Source organism: Silurus meridionalis, chromosome 7 (assembly GCF_014805685.1).
Source record: "Silurus meridionalis isolate SWU-2019-XX chromosome 7, ASM1480568v1, whole genome shotgun sequence".
In the NCBI taxonomy this organism is placed as follows: domain Eukaryota; kingdom Metazoa; phylum Chordata; class Actinopteri; order Siluriformes; family Siluridae; genus Silurus; species Silurus meridionalis.
Genome location: NC_060890.1, coordinates 4356906 through 4377468, shown reverse-complemented (window position 1 = coordinate 4377468; position 20563 = coordinate 4356906). Strand labels below are relative to the sequence as shown.

At 39.1% G+C, this 20563-nt stretch overlaps 1 protein-coding gene across 1 annotated transcript in view; it reads right to left on the bottom strand.

Annotated features, from left to right (window-relative positions):
• Positions 1–17218: 17218 nt before the first annotated feature.
• Positions 17219–20563, bottom strand: part of antxr1c (ANTXR cell adhesion molecule 1c) — a 30408-nt gene continuing 27063 nt past the window's right edge. The window contains exon 18 of the mRNA XM_046854029.1: positions 17219–18800. Coding sequence (XP_046709985.1) covers positions 18558–18800 — 243 coding nt within the window. The 3' untranslated portion in view covers positions 17219–18557. The remainder of the gene's footprint in view (positions 18801–20563) is intronic.

The window sequence follows — 20563 nt, the reverse complement described above, 5'->3', positions numbered from 1 at the left end:
GGTAGTTGGGTTGAAAGAGGCAGATGTAGAGGACAGGGGGGATATGGAGAAGGATTATTCGCTGTGGCAGAAAACTTGAATGAGAAGAAACTACAGTATAAAGTTACAGGATTTAGCAAATGGTTTGTGAAAACCTGAAGATGAGGGATGCTTTCTGGACATCCCAGTCCACACAGAGTCACTATTTGCTGTTATAATAAGCTTCACTCTTCTGAGAAGATGTTCCAGTAAAGTTGAGTACTGATGGGAGGTGAGATGAGGAGGCCTGGGGTGTGGCGGCTCTACAGCAGGAGATATTGGACCACTCCAACCCATTTTAAAGCCCATCTTCATGGATCTGGCTTTCCTGGAAAAGGTTTTGGGTCTCCTGGTTCAAGCAAAGGGATAATTTCATGCAACTGCATCCAAAAACGTCTGATCCAATTGTGTGCAAAGGTCAGTTGTCCCAATACTTTTGCTAAGTATGAAGAAAGGATGTTCCCCATCACCATCGTCCTAGCTCCTTTTCTTTTTATATCTAGTGGGGAGTGAAAAAGAGTCAGAATCCTTGACCAGGTGAAATCCAGATTCATTATAGTGCCTTCATGTTGCATCAGGAGACATTTTTTGTCAAACATTCTTGATGCCACTAGATATAGATACGAGGTTTTGCATTTGGGTGAGTCCAGAATTACTGTACCATTTATATACAGCTGAGCAGATGAGGGTGAAGAACCTGCGGCGATCTTATACTGTAGCAATATAATATGAATTTATTAACAATAATTATTATAGTAATATAATATTAATATAAATATACCAGTAATATAAAATATATGAATTACTATAATCACTATTAAAAACTATAATATTTATAATTATTTATAGTTTTAATAAGTTTAACAATAATCATTATAATAATTTATAGTTATAATTTATACTTTTAAAACTATAAAACAATTATTTTTAACAATGATTATTATAGTAATAATAAATTATAAATTATAATTACCGTAAGTATTTGTATATACCCAAGTGGGTGGATGAAGATTTTTGTACCATACGTAAATAAATGGACGGGTAGATTGTCGTACATGAAAATAGAAGACAGGAAATCAGCCCTATTGCATTTTTTCATTTTTCATTTGAATAGAAATTTTTGAAGCTGTACATCAAACGCATAAGAATCCGTATCGCTGGACTTTTGCAGAAACGCTGGCGATGACGGACCTGCTGGGAATTTGAACTCATAACCTTCCAAGTCCAACACCATATCATATTACGGGGAACATCAGTCTGCGCTGGGACTTAAAAAGTCTAAAATGTAAAAAGATCAATTTTAGGCTATAAAAAGTCTTCATTTCTCTTTTCTTGGTCTTGAATCATTTTCACCAGGTCATAATTTTCCTTTGTAAAGCTCATGCAACATGCAACAGCCAATCAGCTTTCTGTTATTGGAGCGAATCTCTTGGATTGTACCACAGACTTAAGACGGATTTTATTTTCCGGCTTTGGAGAAGTGCAAGTTTAGTGCTACTTGGCTTGAAAAAATAAATGGATTTAGGGCCTGGTTAAGGCCAGTCGCTAACAACATTTGTGATGTAGGACTTACATTTTATTCTTTATGGCTTTAAAAAGTCTTAAAAAGTCACTTTACGACACCTGCAGAAACCCTGAATATGTTCTTACACCTTTTGTATTATTCCTTACATTCCTATATATAGAATATTTTATTTATTTTGAAATAATTATCAGTTCTATTTATTTTCTCTTGTCCTTATATACGACCTTGTACTTTCAAAGCTCATCGCGGTGCCAAAATACAGTCGAATTGAAATCAAAATTCCCATAATCTTCGAGGGAACGATGTAACTTCCTGTGACATGTCCCATGTAGAACATTGTAAAATGTGCAGATTTTTAGAGCAGGTGATGCTTTCAGATTCAGGTTATAATATTGTTCTTGTTATTGTCATGCTGGAACAAGTTTGGACAATCATGCCATGAAGAATGTTCTCCTGGAACTTGTCCTACACTGACATCATGATCATGATACTTTTTTCAGCTTTTCTTCAACCCTGGTGCTAAAAAACATCCCCACAGCATAATGCTGCCACCACCACCACGCTTCACTTTTGGGATGGTACTGGCCAGATGATGAGAGGTGCCTGGTTTCCTCCAGACAAAAGATGAAGGCCAAACAGTTCAATCTTGGTTTTATCAGACCAGAGAATCTTGTTCCACACAATCGGCGAGTTCTTTAGGTGCCTGTTGGCAAATTAAAACATGTTTAAATTAATACAGAAACAAGAATTTAAAAAATTCAATTAAATGCAGTTTTGACATTTGATTCAATATGAATTTAGAGCACTGGGTTTTAAAGATTAGAAAAAGAGTTAGGGTCAGGGAGCATATAGGATGACAGAGGGTTTCAGCCTTTTCCTGCAAACTCAGCTTAATTCTATCGTCTAACCCAAAGAATTATGCTTTTACACCTAAATTCTGGTCCCAGCTCAACATCCATGACCTATTGTTTTTACAAAAAAAGAGAGAAAAGATTGGCACTATAAACAGTAAGATCTCCATGACCTGCTTTTGATTAAATGTTTTGGGCAAAACAAGAAGATATTTCTTAGGAATGGTCTGGTGTTGAAAAACAATTCTCAGTAAATGCAGGATTGAGCAATGCTCTGGGTTTTATGTACGGTAAACCAGGCCACCTCTCTGCAAATGTTCCAGAATAAAAAACTTTCGAAGTGCTTTCTGTCTTACGCAAATAAAAAATAATAATAATAAAGAAATAAATCTGAAATAAAAAACATCTCAAAAACATCCTCCAGTTGACGGTGCGAGTGCAAACAAATCCAGCAGATGTCGCTATAAACTATAAACCAGACTCGACCAATATTTTTTTCATAAAGGGCCAAAAATCAATCCTGATTCGTTTTTCTCAGTTGCTTTGGACCGTTTCTCAGATCAGAAATAAAAATCATAAAACTATTCCACATCGTGTAGTCACTTGCGGGCGTCCTAAAAGCAATTTCGTGTCGATTTAAACAAATTGCAAATGCTTCGGTACATTCATTGGTTGTGTACAACTGTCTGCCGTTTCCAGCAATTGTTATATTGTGTTGATCCAAAAATATTATACTGGTTCTCACATAAATAGTCTTAACCCCAAAACATCTCAGCATCAGTTCATTAAATGCAAAATGGTTAAACCAGTTGTCATAATCTGTCAAGCTTAGTTTTATATTAACTTTTTTGTCTTGAATCAATGAATTGTGCAGAGTATTGAATGGCACTAATGAAGGCGAGTAAACAGCATCAGTTCAACCAATAATCAAATAAACCAAATTTAGTTCTCTAAAACAGGTCTAAATAAATATCTAAAACAAAACTAAATATTTTAAACTTGGAAAAACTTACAATTTCTAAAAATGGATGAAGAACTAGGAAATGAACAAACATTAGTACAGTACATGAATAAATGTGTACATTTGTGCTGTTGAAATTCATAGATGCCATAGAAGAAATTCAGCCTTGTGAATTTTCAGTCATTGTAATCAAAACTGTAGTTTACATCAGGAAACACTGAAACCGTGCGCCGTCATGCTGACAACATGACTGAACATTTTGAAGATCTTGATTGTGAACAATGACAAAAGAACTTCTGATGGCAATGAGACGTTCAATGATACAAATTCTTACTTTTGAAAGATCAGTTAGGGATTTTGAGAAAAGTACAGTCTTTTGAAATAAACTGGTACTCTATGAGAAAGTCAGGTGTGTCAGAGAAGTGTGTGAGGGTGGTGCAGGACATGTATGAGGACAGTGTGACAGCAGTGAAGTGTGCATCAGGAACGACAGACTAGTTTAATGTGGAGGTTGGACTGCATCAAAGATCGGCTCTGAACCCTTTCCTGTTTGCAGTGGTTATCGACAGGTGGACGGACGAGGTCAGACAGGAGTCTCTATGGACTATGATGTTTGCGGATGATATTGTGAGTTGTGGGGAGAGTAGGGAGCAGGTTGAGAAGAGCCTGGAGAGGTGGAGGTACGTGCTGGAGAGAAAAGGAATGAAAGTCAGTGGGAGTAAGACAGAGTACGTGTGTGTAAATGAGAGGGAGGGCAGTGGAGGGGTGCGGTTGCAGGGAGAAGAGGTGGAGAAGGTGGAGGAGTTCAGGTACCTGGGGTCAACAGTGCAAAGTAATCGAGAGGGTGTTAGAGAAGTGAAGAAAAGAGTGCAGGCAGGGTGGAGTTGTTGGAGAAGAGTGATAGCAGGAGTGATTTGTGATAGAAAAGTATCTGCAAGAGTAAAGGGAAAGTTTATTGGACTGTGGTGAGACCTGAGATGTTGAATGAATTAGAGACAATGGCACTGAGTAAAAGACATGAGGTGGAGCTGAAGGTAGCAGAGCTGAAGATGTTGAGATTTTCATATGGGAGTCTCTCCATAATTATTAATTCGTTAAGTGCAGTACCCACACCTTCCACATGTTCATTAAATAAAACATTCATATTCTCTTAGCTACATGTATTTAGCTTAAAAATAAAACAATGTCTAAGTAGAAATGAAGATCTGTATGAATAACATTTTCCCCCCTTTTTTCAAAGGTCATCATGGGCCAGCTTCGGCCCTCTTGCAACTCTGTTTTGAGCAGCTAGTCAAATAACCATCAGGCTCCAAGCTAAAAAAAACATCTACAGTACAACACCAAACCACCAGATGGCAGTATCTGCCAATAAAAAGCAGCGGAAGTGTCCTTGATGTCATTGTTTAATACCTTGTTACTGACGTTGAAAATGTTAGAGTTTTTCACGTTTTTGTCTAAACTGTGGACTGTTTTCAGACCAATTTATATGAGTGCCGTTTTACCGAAGACTCCATTGTGGAGAAAGTCATGTCCTGTTTTTAGTTTTTAGCATATATTTAATAAGCTTCATCAATCAAATCCAAATCAAATTGCTTCTCTGGAAATAAGTCCAGATGGACAATTGGGTAAGGAATGCGTGTGTTTTTCTAGTAGCAGGATGTGACATCATTCTGATGAAGGATCAGCTGGATTTTGATGATAGAAGATGAACGTTCTTTTTTACTCCTGTTCTTAGCTGAATTTATTCCCTATAGCCCTGTAAGTCTCATATAAAGAATACATTTTTGCACATATTAGGAGTATTAAGAATATAAAAAAGGTCTTTCGATTAGGAGAACAGGAGACAATTAGATCATTATTTCATATCAGGGAAAAACTCATTCAGATGGCATGAGGAAGAAACCTTGAGAGACTCAAAAACCCATCCTTGAACATTACAGTTCGGTCACCGTTGAGGTGAATTTATCAGTGATGTTCTATTCTAGTTAGAGATTGTTATTCTAGATAGTCGTTCTGTCCTCTGCAGGCTGCATGAAACGTGTCGAGGGTGGAGTCAAGTGATGCTGTGAATGAAGAGATTTATCAAAGAGTAAAGACATTTTATCAACCGCTGCATCATTATTCCAACAGGATCTTTTCCGGCGATCCTCAGACCCAAAGAACTCCTTATAGCTGCTCAATTTCATAAAAAAAATAAATAAAAAAAAACACTTCACTGTCAAAAGTTTATGGACACCTAACTGAACACAGATACATTTGGATGAGTTTTATGAATTTAGATTGAGATATTAGCTTAGTGGATACGGCAATGGACCTTGGATCTAAAAATGTTGTGAGTTCAACTCCCAGCCTAACCAACCTGTCACTCCTGAGCCCCTGAGCAAGACTCTTAACCCCATAACCTCTCAGTTGGGTGAATGAGATAAATGTAAGTTGCGATGCAGGTAGGTTGTGGCTCAGTGGGTAAGTTTTTATATTTTGGATCGGCTGTATGACTGCGATAACGTGGGGAAAATCACATTTTTATTATTATAAAATATAATTATTAAATAGATTATGATAGGTAGATTATTACATTCTCCTGAATTCTCCTGTGCAATAAGCTAAATAAATATTTCCTTTAAATTCAATTCAATTCATTTTTATTTGTATAGCACTTTTAACAATAAACATTGTCTCAAAGCAGCTTTACACATATAATGTGGTGATAAAAAATGATTATGTTCTTTATAAGTAAGTTTGTCCCTGATGAGCAAGCCGGTGGCGACTGTGGTGAGGAAAAGCTTAAAGGAAGAAACCTTGAGAGGAACCAGACTCAAGAGGGAACCCATCCTCATCTGGGTTGTGGGGTACAGTGATGATGATCAGAAGCAAACTGTAGTCCTGAGGCAATGTAGCAGACTGTTGACATTAACTACAGTCCAAATCCATCCTCAAAGCACTCGTTCTTACTCCGGAATTTCATGGAACCACCCAAGGCGTTGATGAGAAACCGTCCCAAGCTGCACAGAGTGGCCTTCAATTGAAAAATACAGTGAAAGAACACAAAAAGCAAATACGGTCTCGTAGCTCACAGCACATTTCTTCTTTTTACCACAAATATATCTTTTTGTTACATTCCATATCTTTTTATCATTTTTTTTTTCCCTCCTAAAGTCATTTACAATACAATTTGTTGCAGTTTTTATACCTTACTTGTACAAATAACCTGGAAAATATGTAGAACCTGATTAAAAAACCCCAATGGATTGAATCGTGACTTTTGCAAAAGCGTAGTACGCTGTGGAGGAAAAACCTTCGTGTTGGAATGCCTTTTTGTCTTTGGATGCGCCTTTTGGGAGTCATTTTATACGCACTACACGGGACGTTGGAGATCCTGAGGGGTGGAGCAGGAGACATTTGTATCATATTGCTAAGAAAAGATAAGGAATGGTGCTTTATTCTTGTTACTTCACAGTACTTGGGGTCAGAGCTCAAGGTCAGCCATCATACAGCACCCATGGGGCTCAGAGAGTTAAGGGCCTTGCTCAAGGGCTCAACCTTCCCCACTAATGGTTAGAGACTGTATAAAAAACAAATGTATAAACTTGAAAATCAGGTGATGTTCAGAGTTTTGGACAAGACATAAATTCATGATCAACATACATTTATATAACAGAGCATGTGAGGGTCTTGACTGAAGAAATAATGGCAGAAAATCAGTAGTCCTTTGGCTTATCCAGTACACACTATTTGGAATAGGGATCAGTGGACATGGTAAGCAAGGACACAACAGACAAATGAGAACAATGACAGTCTCCATCAGTGAACATCCAACCTTCTGATTAGCAACCGAGACCCTTAGCTACTAGACCACTACTTCTGTCCTTTTCCTTTCACAGTTCTTCTTCAAAATATCAGTCGAATTCGTTCCTTTCTAACCACACAGGCCACTCAGGTGCATGTTCAGTCTCTTGTCATTTCCAGACTCCTCCTCCTCCTGGACTTACTGATGCCAGGTCCACATCTGAACCACGGCAACTAATCTACAACACAGCTGCACAACTTGTTTTCAAGCTTCCTAAGTCCCCCTCCCACCCCCAACTCCTACACTCGCTGGTACAGTCACAGTTTTTAAACATACCTCCTTTAAAGGTTTTTTCACTACGTATTATTTTGTTTTTGAGAAACACGTGTATGTTCCTTTCGTTTTAAATTAAGGCTGCATTTGACCAAACAAATTGATAAATGTCCAGGACTTATTTTCACAAAAAAAAAAAAATCCTCCCTTAGCATGAAGAACAGCTTTGCAGACTCTTGGCATCCAGGCATTTAGTTTCTCCAAACATTCATCTGAAATACTTTGCCGTGCCTCTTGTTAAACTCGCCAGAGGTGTTCTTCAATAGTTGGAGATTTCTTTATATTCACAGAGCCATTCAGTAGGATTTAGGTGCGGTGACTGGGCAGGTAATTTCATAATAGATAACACTCCAGACAATTGTCCAAATAAGGCTTACTGGGTTACCTGATGAGGACGGGTTCCCTTTTGAGGCTGGCTCCTCTAAAGGTTTCCTCCAGAAGGTTTCCTGCACCACAGTTAAAGGTTGGTTGGGGGTTGAAGTACCTGAATCCCCAAGAAGCCACTCTTTAACTGGCTGACCCCAGTTTACTAACATCGCTGGGATATGTGAAGAAAGGATGTGACTGTACGGGTTGTCAGTGGAAATCAACACTGAAATGAAATGCAAATGTTCTCATTAGCAAGCATTCATTTTTTTTTAATTTTCATTGTTGTAATATGACATTTTGGGACTGCCATACAGCCCGATTCATATATCGAAGTCTCCACTGTGGCTGACCCCACCCTTCCTTTGACCTGAAGTAAAAGGTCCTTTCAGCTGTGTGAAAAATAACTCTCCATGCTGAGATAAGACCAGTATGAAATGAGCAAACAGTCCTGGTGTTCTGTGATTTGATGCGGTTTGTGGTCGATTTATTAGAGATCACATCACATGGCAGATTCGCTCGCTTTTGGGCTCGTGTGGTTCAGCTTTAAATGAGAAGAAGGACGTCTGAGGTTAGAATTCAATCGATTCAGGACTCGAGCCAGCACCAGACAAGGACAAAAAGTGAGAACGAAAGATGACGGCTAAGAGAAAGAGCTCAGAAAGGGAAAGGTTATTAAGAGAAATAAAGCCTTAATAACACATTGCCTGGCCTCTGCGCCAAGATTCGTGCAACTCCCACGCTCTGAGCAAACAGTCTGGGATCTGGAGGTCTGAAGGGAAAAAGCATCTATTGATATATTCCAACAAGGAGCTAAGTGTGCTCTGTGCACAGAAACTCACTGGAAAGAGAAAACGAGACAAAAAAATGGCATATTTGGAAATGAATGGGTTGCTGTGTGAAGTATAATAGTAATGTGTGCTACTTAGTAGTAGATACATTGTTCAAGGAACGAACCATCTGCAGAGAATGCGTTTGCAAGAATGAGCAAATCGGTAGAGTTAAAAAAAGAAAAAAAAATTGCAAACTAAATTGCTCATTTTCCTCTTTGGAAAATCTGACCATCTTCTCCACCCATGCTCTTGAAATACTCGCATACCTCAAACTCTGTGAGGCAACCTCTCGGTTTTGTTTGTGCTTTGTGCATTCGCTTGACACCAGCCTATAAAAATGCATCATGTCCCCCTCAATGTAATATAATCTATAAAAAAGCACGGACCAAAATGGGCTTTGAGGTTACAGCTGTTGATGACTAATAACGTTGAAGGATGAAAAAACAGAGAGCTTTACGTCTCGAACATCATTCAAATTGATTAAAAAATCCTCTTTTGTGTCCAGGAGATCTGAGCATGACCAGACATTCATCACCAAACTTTCACCAGCCCCAGAAGTAAATTTAAATTGGAGAACGCACGAAGAGGAGCAAAACGGACATTTCCTGTGTGTACGCTGTGGCTGTTTAGAACATCAGATGTCAGTAAATGTTTTGCGCTTGTGCACCCTGCAATTTTTGGCAAGCACAACTGGATAACTGCCTCCGAGCTGGTAAACATCAATTAACGTTCTGCAAACATAAGCTGAAAATTTCTGCTCTCTGAGCAAGCTCTATTCAGGGTAGTACAGGGTTTTTTTTTTTTTTTTTTTACACACACTTCGAACACCTTTTTTTGGTATCTTTTTATTACTTTTCAGCCATATTTGGTTCATTTCCCAAATTGCACACAATTCTGCAATATATCTTTGGATGCATGACATTTTCCATGTCCTTAAACTAGGAGATTTACATTTACAGCATTTAATAGTCTGGAATTTTTCTGGATTATTATTATTATTAATATATTAATATATTATTATTATTTTAGAATAACTTGCCCAGAAGTCTTGGATGTTTTGAATCCAGATAGAGTTTATTAACAGAGTTTAAGTAACAAAGCCGAGCAACTTTTGCAAACACCACTCCAGAACCCAATCACAATTCCATACATGTCCTTCTGTATTTTAAGACTAAGAATCTTTACCATGTGTTTGCTCCTGAAGGATGATTAATAACTTTCACATACTTATTTCTAGCACCTGTAGGGACAATGTTCTTTTCCTAATATGACTATTTTCTAAGCTTCAAATAGTTGACTTTGTTCTAATCACACTGTAATCAAATACATATTAGTGAAATGTTTTTCTTTTATAAATGTATATCATTCTATGCATTGAATGAATATATTCCACATTAGACGCTCTTATCCAGAGCAACTTACTTTTATATCATTCATACAACAGGGTTGAGGGCCCTGCTCAGGGGCCCAGAAGTGGCAGCTTGGTGTGGCTTATATATGAGCTCACAACCTTTGGATCAAAAATCCAAATTCTATCATCGCATAACTCAGTGATGTTAAAAACCTGGAGTCGGAGCACAGTGTCAACCCTGAAACAGCACCAGTGGAACACTGAGGGTTAAGGGCCTTGCTCAAGGGCCACAAGAGTGATACCGGGCTTGAACCCCCAACCAGCAACCTAGAGCCTTAACCACTGAGCTACCAGCTATTTCCCCAAACCTGTTCCAGCATAATAATGCCCAAAGCTCTCTCCATGAAGATCTGCTTCACAATGAGTGGAGTGGAAGATGACCTACTATAGAGCTCCAACCCCATTGAACATGACTGAAATGTGAATACTTACTGCAATCCAGGCCTCATCATCTCACCTACATCACTACCTGACTTTACTAACTGACTTAAACAGCACATCTCCATGAAATCTTGTGGAACATCTTCCCAGATGAGTGAAGATCAAATGAGGATGAAATGTGGAATGGGAAGTATTAAAAAATAAGCACATAACAATCTTAAGGTCAGGTGCCCACAAACTTTCCATCATAAAACTGTAGAATCGTTTTATGGCTTTTTCACTACAGCGTCTATTAGATGCATATATTTTGTGAGAAAAAGGTTTGAGCCTCTATTTCAAGATGGCTAAACCTGATCTTCTTTTCATTCCTTCCTGTACACCCTCACTTTGATAAGCAGTTCTTCTCAAAGCCAAGCAGAAGCTTTAAAGAGATCTCACTGTCTGGTCTTGCTGCTGATAATGACGGGTGAAAGAAACTAATCTGGTAATGGATGTCCCTGGTTGATGGAGATGAACCTCAGAAGAGCTCGGGGGATTATTGCAATTCCTCCTTTCTTTACCTGGTGTAAAGTTATTCTTTTCCTTAATAATAATGATAATGATGATGATTGTGGTTCAGTTCCAGATCTTAAGACTTAAATAGATTTTTAGCTTATTTCAAGAATAAAATATTGAGGAGCAGATTGCGAAAGATTATTATTGTTTTAAGATTGTTTTTTCTTAGTAAGTAAAGCTTCAAATTTATTACATTAATTTTTACCTGCAAATTGAGATTAATTACCATAAGAGACATCATTTGAGGACTTCTATCTTTTAAGACTTTTAGCTGTAACTGTTTAAAGGCTGCCCAGTATAAAATACTCAATAATCACACTTAGGACTTGTTCATTAATATTATTTATTCCAAATTCTTGTTTCATGTCGACACCAACACATTTATTTACAACCACAATAACGATTTACAAATAAAATAAATAAATAAAAATAAGTATTTATGGCTGTTTTATTCAGAAGTTCAATAATGTTGTAGTTCAGTTCTCAGTTTCTCTCAGAATATCTTTTAGTGATCAGTGTTTAGTTTAAGTATTTTGAGAAGAAGTAAGTAATGATTTCATTTTGTTTTTGCATCATAACTACTGTGTGTTACAAGATTTTGATTTTTAGTTGAAATGCTGTGGCTCATTAAAAGACAGAATTCTTTAATTACGAGAAATTCTCTTGTTCAGCAGCTCTGTTTTTAAAATCTTTTCACACACAAAAAAATTACAAGCTAGTTTTAAGTCAATTAGACTAAATCGACTGCTTGGAAAAAGTGTTTTAATGCTTATTTTAGTTCTTTTCTAAAACCTAGATATGTTTACTTATTTCAAGAAATCTTACTGCACTGGCAGATCCTTTGACATGGTTCTTAAATCATGCATTTGTTTCTTATATTTAGACTTAGTTCTTTTTAGTCTTATCATACGACACCATTATACTATTTAAAACCCTGGTCTGCTTTGTTTTCGATTGAATTTGGCATTGCTTTAGACACACCTTCTTGTTTTTCGAAGTGTGCTGCACAACAGGGCTCGACTGAGACTTCCTTTGCGGTTCTAATGCAATGACCATCATCTGGTCTGCATTACTGAACATTCCCATGTTCCTTCCCTACATTCTCATCGCCTCCCACTCGGACTGGAGTTGCTGAATCGTTATGTGTTGAACATTTTACCTTTTTTTTTTTTTTCAGGCAGCACTAACTAATGGAAGCTCTGGAACCCGAAAAAGCTGCTTGCTGAAAGGCTTTAGCTTCTCAGGTCTTGGAGAAACCCGAAAGAGAGGAACATCTACGACTTCAGATCTCCACAAACGTTTTGTACACACATCTAATTAACACATCCAGGATTCCAGTAGCTATAACATCAATAAATTCCTTCATACAATCCATCCCCCACTTTGACTCTTTGCCATGTCCTCGAGATCCGAGATAATTTTGTGAACTAGTAAATTTAAAGCTATAAAACCTCAACCCTAAGTGCAAACCAGAGCAGGACACATCTAGGATCGCAACATATGCAACAAGTCAGCGTATTCTTTTTCCAGTTTTGCCACACAGATTACCCACAAGGCCCAGGCGGTTTGGCACTGTGAAGGAGAGAGGGGGTGGGAGACGAGAAAGAGGAAGGAGGGTCGGGGGTGGAAGGAGGACGATGGGTTGTTAGAGGAGGGGGGAGGGTTAGGCAGTTTTGCCACGTTTGCATCAAGGCTGAGCAGAAATCTATTTGAGAGCTGCAACAGAACTAAGCAAACGTGGATTTTCTCGAATCTCGAATTGTGTGTGGCAGGATTTTTCGATCTCTGATTGTTTTTCGGTCCTTGGAATCCGAGTTTAGACCCTGACGTGTTAAATACCAGGGACTTTTCTCTTTTTCGTTGACACGCAATCGTCTGGATTGCACACATTTTTGTAACCCAGATAACGTGCAGACAAAACGCACATTTCAGTGTGTATAAATATTTTCCTATCTGCTCAGAGGGCCACCCAAATATCAGGGGGAATAAAAACAACAACACACACACATCACTCCTGACAGGACAAAACATCTCACATAGTGATCTGCCCCTTTATCCCTCGCTCTCTTTCCCTCCCTGCCCTTGATCTTCATGTCCTTGCGATGCTTCGAGAACCATATGTGTTTTCCAGCGTCACCTTGGAGACAAGGGCATCAAAACAGAAGGGGAAAGGCGGGAATGGCGGACAGATGACTTGGTCAGAGAAGTTCAGACGCAAGAGCGGTCGTGCAATAAAAAAAATAAAAAATCAAAGCTATCAGCACATTCCATGCAGCTTGGGGTTTTTTCACAGAGACGAACGAAATACTCTCTCGCTCATGGACAGGGGGTTTGGGCAGCATATAAACAACGGATAGGGGAATTTACAGCCCTCGGTTATTTGTGCCTCCACAGCAAAGAAGAGGGAACCAAAAAATTAAGGGGATTTTCGGACGTTTCGAACGAAGTTTTAGTTTGCGGTCTGATTGCCAGAAAAAGGTCTCGGGTTTGGTAATGTTGTAACCAAATACCAGCTTCGTCACTCGAAGTTCATTAACATTGAGTTCTGCTTTCTTTTCTTTTGAATGAGGAAAAGCAAAACTCAAAAACCTCCCATCCATGATAAGTTTTTTGGAGTTGGAGTGCTTCCATTTTACTGTGCAATCACAGACAGGAAACATGAGTTTCCCTATAGTTAATGCTTAATTACAGTTTTTTTTTTTTTTTTCAGTCATTTGGGTCACTTGATTTCCAGCATCCACAAACAGCACTCATAAACTAAAAGCCAAACCCCAACCTATTGTTGCAAAAGGAGATTCATGCAGTGTTTCAAAACTTCCTCAGTAAACTTCTAACACTTTATACACCTATCAGGCATAACATTATGACCACCTGCCTAATATTGTGTTGACCCCCCTTTACTGCCAAAACAGTCCCTACTCATTAAGCAATACAGCATTAGGTTCTTTAGCAATTTGAGCTACAGGATTTGAGCTTCATCTGTTGGATCGGACCACACGGACCAGCCGTTGCTTCCCACATGCATCAGTGAGCCTTCCCTGCCCATGACCCTGTCGCCGTTTCACCACTGTTCCTTCCTTGGAGCACTTTTGATGAATACTGACCACTGCACACCAGGAATATCCCACAAGATCTGCAGTTTTGGAAATGCTCAGACCCAGATCACAATTTGGCCCTTGTCAAACTCGCACAGATCCTTGCGCTTGCCCATTTTTCCTGCTTTGAACACATCAACTTTGAGGACAAAATGTTCACTTGCTGCCTAATATCTCCCACACACTAACAGGTGCCATGATGAAGAGATAATCAGTGTTATTTACGTCACCGCTCATAATGATATAATGGTGGGTGTATATAGAAATGATGTGCCAACATGGACTGCATTATTACGCAGCTTCTAAAATTGGACAGGGCCTAAAATTTCTAAAATATGTGTTTGGGCTTAATCAAAAGCATCATTATTTATTCAAAAGGACTTCGTATTGTAGACATTACACATAGTCCACATATTATAGTTGAGTTTAGGGGTGTCGCTGAACAAGGATTCGAATAAAAATTGTCAAGTCTTGCCTATAGTTGCTTATAGGGGGAGCTAAATCAACTAAATTGCCAGTGCAGTGAAGTACAACGCAAACATCATTGCACTGAAAAACAATCAAAAATGTATTTAGGGAATTAAAATAGAACAGAATATACTGTATCTTTACAAAATCCCCCAGACATTGTTAAATATTTAAATTACTGCCTCCGAAATGCTTCTGTGTCTGTCACGGATCAGTGAAACTTCAATCTGTCAGAGGGCGGGTTGGATTCTCTCAGACGTTTTTAATCATTTGAGGTTTCTTATTCTACAAATGATTAAAAACGCCTGAGAGGAGGCCAAAAAATAATTTTTAAATCTTTATCTTTTTTTAATATATATAATATTTTATTGATCCCACCGAAAAAAAAAGGTCTTTGCACATCCCACTGATGATAGAAAGCTGGGGTTAGAGGGCAGGGTCTGCTATGATCACCCTGGAGCACAATGGGTAAAGCGCCTTGCTCAAGGGTCCCAAGAGTGGCAGCTTGAGTGATGCTGGTGTTGACCTTCTGATCATTAAACCAAAACCATAACCACTGAGAAACCATCTTCACATGGTTAGATCCATTTGATCTTCATCTAGTTGCCTATATGGACACCAGTGTTGAGCCACCTGACTCAGAGGCCCACCACTGTATGAAGTTTTGAGACTAGCTCTGTTTACAAGAATGTACTTTCTAGGGGAACATCTTCTCAGAAGATTAGAGATTTTTATAACAGAAAATGGAGACTAAATATTGAATGGGGTCATGTGTCCACAAAATGTTGAAACATGAAGTGGTTCCAGTCCTGCAAAGGTCCATGCTGCACACACTGAGCCTCGTTAATCAATCTTTTAATAAGGCTTTGTGTAAATGTCTGTCTAAGCCAAACCACACCGTCATTTTCTGCTGCATTTAACAAAAGGTTTCATGAATAGCGGATTTTCATCAAACTCGGGTGCCTGTGGTGGTCACCTACAAACCGCTTCCCTGACACAGATTATTAACACTTTAGTGACGCCCACAAAACCATGGAGCATGAAGAGAACCATCAGGGTAAATACTGAAGGTGGGAGTTATCTTGATTCACTTCTGTAGCAATTAATTTGAAAAAAAAAAAAAATAAATAAAATATATATATATATATATATATATATATATATATATATATATATATATATATATATATATATATATACACAGTACATATACAGTACACACCTTCTCATTCAAAGAGTTTTCTTTATTTTCATGACTATGAAAAGTGTGAAACAACTGAAAATATGTCATATTGAAGCTTCTTCAAAGTAGCCACCTTTTGCTTAGATTACTGCTTTGCACACTCTTGGCATTCTCTTGACGCCTACTTTGAAGAACCTACAATATGACATATTTTCAGTTCACTTTTTTGTTATGTATATAATTCCACGTGTTAATTCATAGTTTTGATGCCTTCAGTGTGACTCTACAATTTTCATAGTCATGAAAATAAAGAAAACTCTTTGAATGAGAAGGTGTGTCCAAACTTTTGGTCTGTACTGTATATATAATATATATAAACTTTTGGTCTGTACTGTAATGTTGCAGCAAAAGAAAAGTTTAATAGTCAGGCAGATAAATCCAAAATCAGCATAGAAACACAATCCATTAAGATTTAAAGTTGAGGGGTTAATGGGTTTGTTTGATGTTCCAGCTGTGGCAGCTTAGTGATGCTGGTATTTGAACTCATGACCTTCCCAAAAATGCGTGTACCATTCACGTTTACGTCATTTGGCCAACACCCTTTTCCAGAGCGACTTATATCATTTATAAAACTAAGTAGGGCAAAGGGCCTTGCTAAAGGGCCCAGCTGTGGCAGCTTGGTGGTGTAACCACTGAGCTATAATTTTACACGAGAATTACATTTATGACAGTGAGCAGAGGCCTTTATCCAGTAGTTGAGTGTTAAGGGCCTTGTTTAAGGGCCCAGCCACAGCAGCTTTGTGGTGCTGGCATTTTAACTTATGACCTTCTGATCAAAGTCCAGTGTTGTAACCACTTCCAACAAGTATTTGTTCCATTTACATTTACGCCTGTTTTGGCATACAGCCTTATCCACAGTGACTTATGTTTAACTCATTTATACACCTGAGCAGGTGAAGGTTAAGGGCCTTGCTCAAGGGCCCAGCCACAGCAGTTTGGTGGTGCTGGGATTTGAACTCACAACCATCTAATCAAAGCAATTTTTGCACTGAGCAGGTGAGAGTTATGGGCCTTGCTGAAGGGCCCAGCAGTGATAGCTTGGTGGTGCTACGATTTGATCTCAAGACATTCTGGTCAAAAATCCAGTGGTTGTGGTAACTACCGGAAACTGCTAAACTACAATTTCCCACAGATGCCGTTAATGTTTACCAGACCCTCATCCAGAGTGACTCAGCAGTGGCAGCCTGGTGGTGCTGGGATTTGAACTCATGACATTCATCTTAACCACCGTGCTAACCCTTTCACATTCCAAAAACATGCAGTGATCAGTCGATTTGACTGTAGTCCATGTCGTCCCTGTTTGTAGGCTTTACCTGCTGCAGCGAACCCCGAACACAAGATTAGACATCACATGTAACTTAGCGGCGGCGTAAAATAACGCGTAACAAATAAAAGCTTGGAAAATGATCTTTATTGATAGCGTATAAAAAGGAAACAGTTTACTCGCCTTTCACTAGATGCTTACGAAGTTACGTCCATGTCACGATAGCGTATTATTACCGTAAGACGTAATACACTTTTGACTCGAGGCCAATAAAAAAATGTGGTTTGTAGAAAATTGTAATATTGCCTCGTTGCTTATTTAGTTCATTAACGTTAAAAAACATTTTACATGTAAAAGTGCTCATTTTTGATCAAAACACAGGGATATTAAAACGTTTAGGAAATTATATTTAGAGTAGGGGAGGGTACAAGAAAAGTCATATAACAGAGTGAATAACAAGAGAAAAAAAAAAAAAACTGTATAGAAAGTGACTTGTTTGAAATCCTTACATGCACAGTGTGCGGTGGTTTGTACAGCGGACACCTTGTCGTATTCAAGTAACTCACTCGCTCTTGCTTGGGGGGGAAAAAATAAATTAGATACTGTCAACTGCCCTGCAGTTACGATGTGTTCAATGGTGTTACAAAAGGACATGGAGGAAGCACGGGGAAATACAGTACAGTCGTGGGAACTATGGAATATAATACGTACAAATTACGATGAGAAATATTCCCCCGGCTGCATACATGTACATGACGTGATTTTTTTTTCTTTTTTACAAAAAAAAGCAAAGAACACACACCATTTGCAACAAGCTATAACCGGACCAGACGCCGTTTCTAAATGTCGAGCTCCTCACCAGTTCCTCTTTCGCCAGCTGGACAGCTACACTACACTACTGGAGACACGGTGTGACTTGGATTCATTCTTGCACGATCCTGACTTGCGACACTATGACTGACCTGAGAGAGTATTCGGTAAATTCGAATTCGAATTGATAAGAGAACGCCAATAAGAGAACGACCCAAAAACATGCGAGATTCATGCTTCCAGAAATCCCTCCTTTTTTCATTTAGAACCACTGGACAAAAAGAGGACATGCAATCGAACAAAACCTCATAGTTGACTTCATGTGAACCTGATCGGTTGTACTGTTTCCAAATGAGCTTACAGGTAAAGAAATTTATTTTTACAGAATTTTTTTTATTTTATCTAAAAGGCAATATAATGCACTCATAATTGTCTCTGCCACTTGTGGTATATTCAGTAGTTGATATTAGCATCTTTCCTTTATTGGATTTGTTGATATTGTTACAATATATTTTTTTTATTTATTTCTTTTTTTTTTGCTGTCCAGCAACAAAGCACATACTAAAGGCTATCTGACGCTGATAAATATTTTTGTGTGGATTACTCTTTTGGTGAGAGGAGCATATTTCGGCTGGAAAAAAATCTAACTGATGCTCTTATTGTCGGCTCTCAGGGTTTGGGAGGGGGTCGAGCAGGAGGCGGACACGGTGCGGTAGGTGGAGCTCGGTGGGCGGTGGACCCGGGGCCACAGGAGGTCCTCGAGGGGGCGGAGTCTGAGGAAGTGGACTTGCAGGAGGTGGTGCCTGGGAGTAGTCGGGAGGAGGCGGGGGTGGACTTTGTGCGCTGATGGGGGCCTTCGCTGCCTCCTCTTTCACCCGGGTGAAGTTGATGCATCGGCCCTGGGGGAAAGATGAAACAGAGAAACAAGAATGAAGAGATTCAACTGTGGCACATACCTCTTTCTCTCTCTCTCTTTCTCTCAGCCAGACTATTAGCCCTCCACCTCTTTTTAATCAGAGGTGTGCAGCCATTTTACTCACTCTTTGTTTTCCTTTCCTTCTTTTGTCTTTCTGTCTGGTGCATTTTGGCCGAGCTCCTTAGAAAACCACTGAGGAATTCTGTCTAACTTATAAAATATGGGTCATAGAAAAAAAAGTTTAAATTCCTCAAAACCAAATCATTCTCCTTTATTACTTCTACTTATTTTCTTCTACCAATATACAGTGAGGAAAATAAGTATTTGAACACCCTGCTATTTTGCAAGTTCTCCCACTTAGAAATCATGGAGGGGTCTGAAATTGTCATTGTAGGTGCATGTCCACTGTGAGAGACATAATCTAAAAAGAAAATCCAGAAATCACAATGTATGATTTTTTAACTATTTATTTGTATGATACAGCTGCAAATAAGTATTTGAACACCTGAGAAAGTCAATGTTAATATTTGGTACAGTAGCCTTTGTTTGAAATTACAGAGGTCAGACGTTTCCTGTAGTTTTTCACCAGGTTTGCACACACTGCAGGAGGGATTTTGGCCCACTCCTCCACACAGATCTTCTCTAGATCAGTCAGGTTTCTGGCCTGAGCTCCCTCCAAAGATTCTCTATTGGGTTTAGATCTGGAGACTGGCTAGGCCACACCAGAACCGTGATATGCTTCTTACAGAGCCACTCCTTGGTTATCCTGGCTGTGTGCTTCGGGTCATAGTCATGTTGGAAGACCCAGCCTCGACCCATCTTCAATGCTCTAACTGAGGGAAGGAGGTTGTTCCCCAAAATCTCGCAATACATGGCCCCGTTCATCCTCTCCTTAATACAGTGCAGTCGCCTGTCCCATGTGCAGAAAAACACCCCAAAGCATGATGCTACCACCCCCATGCTTCACAGTAGGGATGGTGTTCTTGGGATGGTACTCATCATTCTTCTTCCTCCAAACACGTTTAGTGGAATTATAAACCAAAAGTTCTATTTTGGTCTAATCTGACCACATGACTTTCTCCCATGACTCCTCTGGATCATCCAAATTGTCATTGGCAAACTTAAGATGTGCCTGGACACGTGCTGGTTTAAGCAGGGGAACCTTCCGTGCCATGCATGATTTCAAACCATGACGTCTTAGTGTATTACCAACAGTAACCTTGAAAACGGTGGTCCCAGCTCTTTTCAGGTCATTGACCAGCTCCTCCCGTGTAGTTCTGGGCTGATTTCTCACCTTCCTTAGGATCATTGAGACCCCACAAGGTGAGATCTTGCATGGAGACCCAGTCCGAGGGAGATTGACAGTCATGTTTAGCTTCTTCCATTTTCTAATGATTGCTACAACAGTGGACCTTTTTTCACCAAGCTGCTTGGCAATTTCCCCGTAGCCCTTTCCAGTCTTGTGGAGGTGTACAATTTTGTCTCCAGTGTCTTTGGACAGCTCTTTGGTCTTGGCCATGTTAGTAGTTGGATTCTTACTGATTGTATGGGGTGGACAGGTGTCTTTATGCAGCTAATGACCTCAAACAGGTGCATCTAATTTAGGATAATAAATGTAGTGGAGGTGGACATTTTAAAGGCAGACTAACAGGTCTTTGAGGGTCAGAATTCTAGCTGATAGACAGGTGTTCAAATACTTATTTGCAGCTGTATCATACAAATAAATAGTTTAAAAATCATATATTG